The sequence below is a fragment of the Arachis hypogaea genome, chromosome 15 (genome assembly GCF_003086295.3).
Source record: "Arachis hypogaea cultivar Tifrunner chromosome 15, arahy.Tifrunner.gnm2.J5K5, whole genome shotgun sequence".
Taxonomy (NCBI): Eukaryota; Viridiplantae; Streptophyta; class Magnoliopsida; order Fabales; family Fabaceae; genus Arachis; species Arachis hypogaea.
The window spans coordinates 157,437,295-157,448,054 of NC_092050.1; the positions used below are offsets into that span (position 1 = coordinate 157,437,295).

Genomic DNA, 10,760 nt, shown 5'->3' on the forward strand with positions numbered 1-10,760 from the left:
AAGCAGTTTCTTTTTGAGATATTTGGTGTGAAAATGAACTGTTTTTCTTTTTTTCTTTTTTAATTTATCTGTAAGATATGATTGGATGTAATATATAAAAATTAAATTATTATTCCCTAATGTCATTCATTTTCATATTTTTTTGTTTTTTATTAAATTTTTGGATTAATTCTTCCCCCGCCCCTGTATTAGTCAAGGGACATGTATTTTCTGCAAAAGCTTCTGAATTTGAAAGGAGATGATGGTTTCAGAATGAATGAAGTGCTTGTGTCATTGTGGTACATAATGGGTTTGTGGCCCTTAGCCAATAGCATGCTGCTATTTCTTACAGGAAGGAGGTATTTCACTTTGAATCTGATATTCCCTAAAAAATTAACATAGTTTGTTAATGTTAATTGAAATGTTAATTCTGTTATTACTTTGCATGTCCTTGCAATGTTGACTATGATGTTCTACAGCTCAAAAAGCAAAGTTCCTTTTTGGCCCTTCTTTTTACTTTCATGTTTTGACGGTGCATATGCGCTTCTTCCTTATTTCATACTTTGGAATCCACCAGCACCTCCGATTGAAGAAACTGAGCTTAAATCATGGCCATTGATCTTTCTTGAATCAAAAGTAACTGCAGAGGTAAGTACTCATCTTAGTTTCATCTTGAAAATTGTTGCAGGCAGATACTTGAAATTTAATCAAAAGTAACTGCAGTGGTAACAACTCCTTTTTGGTTCTTTTTTCTAATAATTGCTTTATTTGTTGTCTGAGTGTAGATCGGATATAGTAAGGTAGACATCCTCTGCTCAGAAAGTGGGAAGTAGCGAATAATTTTGATGGACCAAGATGTTGGGAATAAGACACCATGTCCCCTTGAGAAAACACCTTTGACAGAGAAATAAAATAGACACAATCACAACACAAGAATTTAACGTGGAAACTCCAATTACCGGAGAAAAAATCACGACCATTGTCAAATGACAACCAGAGATTATCACTATGTGAAAATTGTTACAACACATAGACTTCTTTCTCTCTAACACCGGCACCCCAGTACACCCACACTCTCTCAAAGCAAATATCTAACTACACCTCACAACACTCTCTAATCAAAGAGTATAGAGGAAAAGAAAAATCAGATACAAGCTTAAAGTGTTTCTGACTGGTGCAAAAATTATGGAAAACTTAGCCTCATATTTATAGCCTAGGCCACTCACTCTATTTGCTATCCTAAGTAATGTGGGACTAATTCAACCAAATCCTAACAATCTCCACCTTGATTGAAATAGTCACACATCTTCAGCTTCCATTGTCAACACCGACAATTCTTTGCTGCCATTGTCTATACCGACAATCATAGTTCATAGAACTATCATACTCCACCATGAAAGTATATTCACTTGGAATTAGACCATTCCAAGCATTTTGTCTTAGTACAGATCAAAACCTTGCTGAAAATTCATGGTGCAACTTCCAAATTGACTTTTCCTGGAAGTTCTTCAGCCATCGACCTAACTCCACCACACACCTTGCATCTCAACGCCAACCAATACCCGTGTGCAATTTGTGGACCCGATTGCCACAACTTATCCTTATCCATGGCAGTGCGGCAATACCATGAGGATACTTCTTGTCTTCTAGAGAACATCATCTTCTCTCATAGAGAGAGCAACCAGAGATCTTCTCCTTCAACGCCTTGTGCAAACCTGATTGTATCAACACATCCTTGACTTGTATTTGCCACAAGCCAAAATTGATTCTTCCATCAAATTTCTCTATTTCAAGCTTCACAGCACTTGAATATCCTGACATTGTTGCAATCGTATACTGAAATAGTATAACTCAATTGTAGACCGTGCACTAGGAAGGGTCCCCAGGAAAGAGAGGTGGGTCACAATGAACACACTTAAATATCAGGTCTTTCCTTAGCCAGAACCTTTCCAAACTGCACTCTCATAGTGTCACACTGCCTTCCAGCAACAACAACAGCAACCAAAGATCAACCTCAAGCTACAGGACAAAATTCTTTTCTGATGTGGAAGGTCAGACTAGGCTGCAACCACAGAGCATACTAAGAATAAATCCCACCGAACCGAAGCTCTGATACCACTTGTTGGGAATAAGACACCATTCCCCCTTTAGAAAACACCTTTGACAGAGAAATAAAATAGACACAATCACAACACAAGAATTTAACGTGGAAACTCCAATTACCGGAGAAAAAACCATGGCCGTTGTCAAATGACAACCAGAGATTATCACTATGTGAAAATTGTTACAACACATAGACTTCTTTCTCTTTAACACCGGCGCCCCAGTACACCCACACTCTCTCAAAGCAAATATCTAACTACACCTCACAACACTCTCTAATCAAAGAGTATAGAGGAAAAGAAAAATCAGATACAAGCTTAAAGTGTTTCTGACTGGTGCAAAAATTATGGAGAACTTAGCCTTATATTTATAGCCAGGTCACTCACTCCATTTGCTATCCTAAGCAATGTGGGACTAATTCAACCAAATTCTAACACAAGAATCTCAAGAAGCAAGTATATTGCCACCATTACAAGAAACTCAAGAAAAAATGAAGCTATCCATAAATTAGGATATTGAATCCTGATGAGTCCATTAGTAGTTACTTGTCATCTAATGTATTCAGATTGTATTATTGCATGAAAATAATTTCTTCTTATTATAAAGAAAGCGCTTTGTGCTCACTGGTGTGTTTTTCTATTTGTACCATCAATAAAAATTTGTATTTATTAAATTTATATTTATTTTGTATGAAAACAAGTTTATTTTGTAATGGAAAAATCTAAAAAAAATTCTATTTTACCTTAATAACGGATTTACAGACGGATTTTCTGTCTGTAATCAGAGTGTGGGATGATTTTCCAAGGTTCAAATTACAGACAAAAAATCTGTCAGAAAATCCGTTTGTAATTACAGATAGAAAATCCGCCGAAAATTCCGTCTGTAATTACAGATGAAAAATCCGTCGGAAAGTTCGGTGTCTCAGGGAAATGGATGGAGAATTTACAGAGAGAAAATCCGTCGGTAACTAGTAAAAATTTGTCGGTAACGAAAAATCCGTCTATAATAAAGACTAAATCTGTCTGTATTAATCCATTTTCTAGTTGTGTTAGGGATGTCAACTGGATAGGACGGAGCAAGAGATGCCTTTCTACTCTCCATTCTCGTCCTCAGATTTGTTTCATATCCCCATTTTCATTGTCTGGTGTGGGAGAATATTGTTCTCCATCTTCATTTTTTATAGAGTCCTATTTTCTGCTGGGACTTGATTCTTCATCTCTCTAATAATTCTGACTAATTATTAATTTTCATAGGAATAAAGTTGAAAGTATCCATCCTATACAAAATCAGTAAGATTTTATATAAAAAGTCTAAACGATTAGATGATGACTTCTTTCAAAATGACACAGTGAGGGACGCCACGACAAACTAGAACACTGAGCAGTGGATGAGGTGGGAGACGCGGTAGTAGAGAGGAGAATGAACACGACGATAGAGTTGTGGAAAGAAACGCAACGAATATAGAGAACGACGTGGAGAAGGTGATAAAACGGTGAGGGGTGACAATGCGGTGAGATGGGAAAGTGGCGAGGCTGCAGAGAGGTTGGATAGAGTATAGACGATGCTAGGGATTTATAAATTGAAGAAGGGCTATGCAAATGAGGATTAAAAAATTTTGATCTCTCTTTCTCTCTCTAACATATATGAGATATAAACTATTAAAGACAATTAAATAAATTTATAAATTTCAAAAATTAACGGGACGAGATAAAATTCCTGCTAATTCAAGCGCCTACTTCAAGGAAATTTTGCCCCATCCCTATTTCCGCAAAAAAATTTTACAATTAAATCTCTATTCGAAGTACTCTCTGCAATTAAGTTAATTGAGAGAATTTAGTTTGTTGTTAAATTAATTAAAAGTTACTAATTTGGAGCTATTTGCTGTGATAATATAGCTTAGTGAAGTATATATATAATTCATTAAACGCTGAATTCCATAACCAATTTTTATTTTTTTCTCAATCAAAAATCACTCCTATGTTATACAACTGCCATATGAATGTTCACATTAGACTTTTATGGAGAAAAAATAGTTGCAACAACACTCAAGAAAAGAATATAAAATCCACAAATTCTGCAAACGATGTGGCAATAGATTTGAAATTGAACCCTCGTTTTAACTAAAATATAATTCAATTTACCAACACCTTACATCACGTGAGAGGTGAGGCTAATTACAACCTTGGCCAGCATTAGCACGTGCGATATGCCAATATAAAAAAAAGACGAGAGAGAGATAAAGCTCAATCTTGTAACACTCATCATTGTCACAGTGTCACAATCACAATGATTGTCGCCGGGGCCGGAAATCCCGCAATCAACGACCGCTTGAGACGATTGAAGGCTTTTGACGAATCTAAAGCCGGAGTCAAAGGCCTCGTTGACTCCGGCATCACCAAACTCCCACAAATCTTCATTCGCTCCCCGGAAGAGCTTACCGCCGGCGACCCATCTCCGGGAGAACCGACACCGACCCAGTTCAGGATCCCAGTCATCGACCTCAAGGATATCTCCGGAGACCGCGCCGGAATAGTGGCGGGCGTAAGACATGCGGCGGAGACGGTGGGGTTTTTCCAGGTGGTGAATCACGGGATCCCCGTGAAGCTTCTGGAAGAGACGCTGACAGCGGCGCGTGAGTTTCACGAGCTGGCACAGGAGGTGAAAGGAGAGTACTACACAAGGGAGATGATGAAGAAAGTGAAGTATGTTAGCAACTTTGATTTGTATCAATCAAAGTATGCTAATTGGAGAGACACACTATTCTATGTTATGGGCCCTGAACCCCTTGATCCTCAAGAACTGCCTCCCCCATGCAGGTAGGTAATTACTGATTAATCTTGTATCCTATGGATTTAATTAGTAATTAATTCACTCAAAAGTTGGTGAATTAACTTTTTTTTTTATTTCCATGGTATGGTATGAGGTTAAGTTCTAATTTGTTGTGAATTTGGAGTCTATTTAAAGATTTTTATTGGCATAGTTTGTTGCATGTATAAAATGAGATTTAATTCAAATTCTCAACACTTGTTTAAGTGGATAAGTAACCTGATTACTCGACCAATTCAGATTGGTTATAAACTAACTTTTAGTTAGTTAACCTTAAGAAATTTAATATTTTTTTTGGTGACTAAGAAATTTAATATTTAAATTTATAAATAAAATGATTTAAAAACGTTAGCTGATGTTGGTTAAAAAATTTAGTTACGTAACATCAATCTTAATTCAGAGTACATAACTACCTAGTTTAATTTGCAGGGAAGTGACAATGGAATATTCAAGGCAAGTGAAGGGTTTGGGGAAGGTGTTATTTGAATTGCTATCAGAAGCACTTGGACTTAAGCCTGAGCATCTTGCAAGCTTGGATTGTGCAAACGGGCACTCAATTTTATACCATTATTACCCACCATGTCCTGAGCCAGAACTCACCATGAGAACTACCAGACACTCTGATCCCGATTTCCTAACTCTTCTGCTTCAAGATCACATTGGTGGCCTCCAAGTTTTGACCCAAAATGGTTGGATTGATGTGCCTCCTCTTCATGGAGCTATAGTAGTCAACATTGGAGATTTGCTACAAGTAAGTCCAATTCTTTTAAATTGAGTTGAAAATGCATGATTAGACTAGTGCTATAATATGATACATACTACAGCTAATGTCCAACGACAAATTCAAGAGTGTGGAGCACCGTGTACTTGCAAATCATGTAGGGCCAAGAGTATCAGTGGCATGCTTTTTCACTCTTCATCTTCACCAAACAAGAAGAATGTATGGCCCCATCAAAGAACTCTTGTCCGAGGATAACCCTCCAGTGTATAGGGATACATCACTCAAAGACTTCATTGCTTACTATGATAGCAAGGGCCTGCGCGACCATGGCAATTCAGCTCTTTCCCATTTTAAGTTAATGGGTTAATTATGGCATGGAATTCCACTTAGATCAATACTTCATACTCATAAATAGCTCCTAACTTGGGACATAAATAAAATTATGCATGTTAAATTTTGACATACAAAGGAGAATTTGGGTCATATTTTGTAGTTGAAAGATGAGTTGTCGTGACTAAAATTATGAAATTTTACTATCACTAGAATAATGACTACACTATTTTGAGTAATTTTTTTTTTTTTTATGTTTGAGAAAATGATGAATTTAACAAGGATATCAATAATAAAAAACGCTCATTTTAAGAAGGATATGAAAGTAACTGAAGAAAAGTACGTACTATATCACTAAGAAATAGATGGGCATAACTAAATAGAAATTAAATCATATCTTCATTGAACTCAATTTAATTTTGACAAAATTAATTTTAAAATAAAAATATATTTTGGTCTTCAAACACCTAAATTTGGGTTAATTTTATGACATTGAAATTTGTTAGAAAATAATTATAAACAATTTAGATCAATTAGCATCGTCTATATTTATATAGTATATCTGTACATTAATTGTAGAATTTTATGTCTTTATTACTTTGATTCATTTAGCACCTATAAATACCCTTTATATATTGTACCTTTTATCACACTCAATAATACACTTTTCAGATCACTCTCTCAATCTCTTGTTTTTAACATGGTATCAAAAGCCTAAGGTTTTTTTTTTTTTTCAATGAGTTTTTGTTCATAACTTTTTCTCATCCGACCGTGCCGGTTTCCTCTCGTTTTTCGATCTATTTTTGACGCTTTGGTCCGTCACCTCCGACATCATCGTGTTCCTCTCTTCGTCAGTTTTCCAACGCTGCCAAGATCGCCGCCATCAGCCACCAGACGCGCCGTCACGCACCGCCGGAATCTTGCTGCCCGCCTCCATTGTTTCTCCTTTAAAAGGTTCAGCTGCCGTTGGATCTCAGCTCCAATCGGACGATTCTCGTGCTCCCACGTGTTAGCGACGCGAGCCCTCCTCGCCCTCTAGCCTTTCAGCAGCCATTGATCTTGGTGCAGATCTAACACTCCTGGTGCTGCCACGTGGTCGTAACGAAGCTATTCTTGGCCGACCCGCGAACGCATGACCCAACCCGCGTTTGACCCGCGCGTCCACCTCGCTGCCAGCATGTCTCTCTCCCTCCTTTCAGGTGCCGTCACGCGTCATTGTTCGCTGACGTGCCTGCTGACGTGGCGGACAAGTGGGACCTTCCCTAAGATTTTTTGGTGAGCTCTTTTCAATTTCGCGCTCTGTTTTTCCGTTTTCTGCCTCGAATTTGCAGTTTTTTTCTTTCCTTTGCTATTTCTTCTATTACTATGGAAAAATTAGATGTTTTTTAGCCTATTCCTGTTATTTTTATTGGCTCCAACTATGCACATTGAGTTGAAACTATGCGAAGATTTTTTAAAGGACGTAAATTATGGGGATATATAACTTGTGATATTGCGTGTCCTGTTAAGCCAATTGTGACTGATAATTCTAAAGATGGTGCCTCCAAATCCAAAGAAAATACTAAGAAGGAAAATGACTATGTAGATAAATTGGAATTTATGACATTGAAATTATTTTAGAAGTCCAAAATATCATCTCTTCTCAAAAGCTATTTTGTGAGAAAATAAAATCTTTGTAAGATTAGAAGCATTTTGCACTCTCCAACAATGTCTGTCGCCGGCACCGGCGGAGTTTCAAAATCTTACAATCGTCTCCAGCAACTGAAGTCCTTCGATGAATCCAAAGCTGGCGTCAAGGGCCTCGTTGACTCTGGCATCACCAAACTCCCACAAATCTTCATCCGCCCTCCGGAAGAACTCGCCGCCGACAACCAGACTCCGTCCCAGTTCACGATTCCGGTCATCGACCTCAAGGGTGTCTCCGGAGACCGTTCCAAAGTGGTTGCCGCAGTTCGAGAGGCCGCGGAGACGGTGGGGCTGTTCCAAGTGGTAAATCATGGGGTGCCATTGAAGGTGCTGGAAGAAACGCTGACTGCGGCGCGTCAGTTCCACGAGTTGCCACAGGAGGTGAAGGGAGAGTATTACACGAGGGATAAGATGAAGAAGGTGAAGTATGGTAGCAACTTTGATTTGTATCGAACCAGATATGCTAATTGGAGAGACACACTGTTGTGTGTTATGGGTCCTGATCCTCTTCATCCTCAGGAATTGCATTTGGTTTGTAGGTTCGTAATATAACTTTGATATTCAGAATAACATTTTGCAATTAATTTATCAAGATTATGTATTTACTTATGGAAACTATTTTTATTCTCGATACTCGAATTGCGTATACTTGACTAGAAGATTATAATGTCTTGCTACCTTGGCTATAGCGACACTTTGGTCGGATGGGCTCTTATATGAAGCCATAGTTAATTATCAAAATGACATCTCACTAAGTTGAGTTGGTTGACTGGAAAGCTCACCAGTCGGGTTCAAATTACGCATTGTGTATGCATCTACTCATCAGCCAATAATAGATCAGAATTCCGATTTACAACGGATTAGTTTTTGGTCTGCCAAGCAGAGAGATATTGTGAGGAACCAAGGGAGGATATAAGTAGAAAGTTGTGGGATGTGAATTAATATGATTTAGGAAAATGTGATTTGATTTAGAGGGAACCAAAATTTTGGGTACTTATGCTGTATAATTTAGCCATGAAATAAAACTGATTTGCAGGGATGCAATAATGGAGTACTCAAGGCAGATAAAGGTATTGGGGAGCCTTTTATTTGGATTGTTATCAGAAGCACTTGGACTGAACCCTGAATATCTTGAAAGCATAGATTGTGCAAAAGGGCATTCAATTCTGTGTCACTATTATCCACCATGTCCTCAGCCTGAACTCACTCTTGGCACTACCAAACACTCAGATCCTGGCTTTCTCACAATTCTGCTCCAAGATCACATTGGTGGCCTACAAGTTTTGTGGCAAAATCAGTGGATCAATGTTCCCCCTGTTCATGCTGCTTTGGTAGTTAACATTGGAGATATGCTACAAGTGAGTCCAATATTTTTCCAATCTATTAAAATCTTTCAGTTTTTAACTTTTTATAGAGAGATGATATTTCATTTCAACCCTATATTTGATCATTTTAAATCTCAATTGTTTGTTCTCTATATGACGTGTGAATCTTCCGTGGAATCAGCCATCGATACAATTATTAAGTTAAGGCACCTACATTACACCTTTTTGACAGGATGTTTAAGCACTGGACTACCGTTTATGACATGTGAATCCTTTCCAATAGATGCATAATTTATAATGTAACTAGAGCAGAATCATATATCGTGTAATAATCTTAATTTATGTTACCATTTGCAGCTGATATCTAATGACAAATTGAAAAGCGTGGAGCACCGTGTTGTGGCAAACCATAGAGGGCCAAGGGTATCAGTTGCATGCTTCTTCACTCTTGATAACCCATCACAAAGAATATATGGCCCCATCAAGGAGTTACTTTCACAAGATAACCCCCCTCTGTATAGGGATACATTGTTACAAGATTTTAATGCTTATTACTATAACAAGGGACTTGGTGGCAATTCTGCTCTTTATCATTTTTTGTTGCAAAGGTAAAAAAAGGATATCACAAAATATGGTTTTAAAGAACATAATATAGGGCTCAAACACTTGCTATATCAACACATCATATTCACATTTCTAAAGCTACTTAGAGATTAATGTATGTTGTCCAGAGTAGTATACTTGTTAGAAATAGCAATGTTCATCACTCATGATCATTCTATCTCCAGTCTCCATCAACAAGAATCTATGCCCCCATAAGGGAGCTATTGTCTCAAGATAATCCTTCTCTCTTAATGGGGAAACATTATTGCAGGATTACAGAGCATACTTTTATGACAAAGCACTTGATGGAAATTCAGCTCTTTACCATTTTCAGTTACACAGATAGATATTAAGCATCATGCACCTGCATCTGAATGATATTAAGCACTGGTCTTGTTTTCATTATATTATAGTTATACTATATTTTGTTTTAAAAAAAATGTCTCCTGAATAAGCATATATATTATTACCATAATGCTATTGAATGATATTAATAGATCATAAGTTTGAGTGTGGCTTTCTAATGCTGCAAACATCTGCTCTGAAGAATTTTTGGCAATTGATATCAAACAAAATCAAGAACTTGTAAACTTACCGACTGAAGTTCCAACTTAATTCTAGTTTTGCTTTCTTCTTAGTTTCATTTTTTTATTGTGTCTCGCTAATGTTTAAGCTAAGGATGAGAGAATCCCACTTTCTTTTGTGTAGTCCTTAATTTGATCAAAATATTTTTTTTCATTTGAAATAAAATAACTTACTGTCTTTGGAAAAAAAACATACGCTTTGCTTTTACGATATCAATTAATATTGATTTTAGAAAATAAAACAGATAATAGTTTCAAAAATGTCGAAATGAAAAATCAAATACTTCCAGACAATACCAAAATAATAATAATAAATAAATAAATAAATAAATAATCAAAAACAGAAGAAACAAACGAAAAAATTCCAGACAAATTCATATTTGGGCCACTGTGAAGTTTTGTTTTTGGAGATTGGCCTTTCAATCTTAAATAAAACTGCATTAGACTTGGATCATGTTAGATGACAGCCTGGTTTTTGTGTTAAGAAACAAAAATCTGTTTTATAAATCTAATTGTGTTATCCGGATTTATTTTTGGGTAAAGGCCAATACGTAAATGGAAGTAGTATATTTTTAAGTTTCTAACACTGATAAAGTCCAAAAA

The 10,760-nt window shown here is 36.8% G+C and overlaps 2 protein-coding genes across 2 annotated transcripts; both read left to right on the top strand.

The window, feature by feature from the left end:
* The first annotated feature begins 4,315 nt into the window (after nt 1-4,315).
* On the top strand, nt 4,316-6,177 carry LOC112751734 (1-aminocyclopropane-1-carboxylate oxidase homolog 1-like). Its single transcript, XM_025800968.3, has 3 exons — nt 4,316-4,898; nt 5,338-5,659; nt 5,733-6,177. The coding sequence occupies exons 1-3, from the start codon at nt 4,369-4,371 to the stop codon at nt 5,994-5,996; spliced, it is 1,116 nt and encodes a 371-aa protein (XP_025656753.1). The 5' UTR covers nt 4,316-4,368; the 3' UTR covers nt 5,997-6,177.
* Nucleotides 6,178-6,814: 637 nt separating this feature from the next.
* On the top strand, nt 6,815-9,871 carry LOC112751735 (1-aminocyclopropane-1-carboxylate oxidase homolog 1). The gene is made up of 3 exons (XM_025800969.3): nt 6,815-8,184; nt 8,682-9,003; nt 9,328-9,871. Exons 1-3 carry the CDS (start codon nt 7,667-7,669, stop codon nt 9,580-9,582), a joined length of 1,095 nt encoding a protein of 364 aa, XP_025656754.1. The 5' UTR covers nt 6,815-7,666; the 3' UTR covers nt 9,583-9,871.
* Nucleotides 9,872-10,760: the final 889 nt, after the last annotated feature.

Bases quoted from the DNA above. Each gene is read 5' to 3' on its own strand.
- LOC112751734 (XM_025800968.3), top strand. From the start codon at position 4,369: ATGATTGTCGCCGGGGCCGGAAATCCCGCAATCAACGACCGCTTGAGA. The intron at 4,899-5,337 runs GTAGGTAATTAC...TTTAATTTGCAG, and splicing joins GAACTGCCTCCCCCATGCAG to GGAAGTGACAATGGAATATT. The intron at 5,660-5,732 runs GTAAGTCCAATT...TACATACTACAG, and splicing joins ACATTGGAGATTTGCTACAA to CTAATGTCCAACGACAAATT.
- LOC112751735 (XM_025800969.3), top strand. From the start codon at position 7,667: ATGTCTGTCGCCGGCACCGGCGGAGTTTCAAAATCTTACAATCGTCTC. The intron at 8,185-8,681 runs GTTCGTAATATA...ACTGATTTGCAG, and splicing joins GAATTGCATTTGGTTTGTAG to GGATGCAATAATGGAGTACT. The intron at 9,004-9,327 runs GTGAGTCCAATA...TACCATTTGCAG, and splicing joins ACATTGGAGATATGCTACAA to CTGATATCTAATGACAAATT.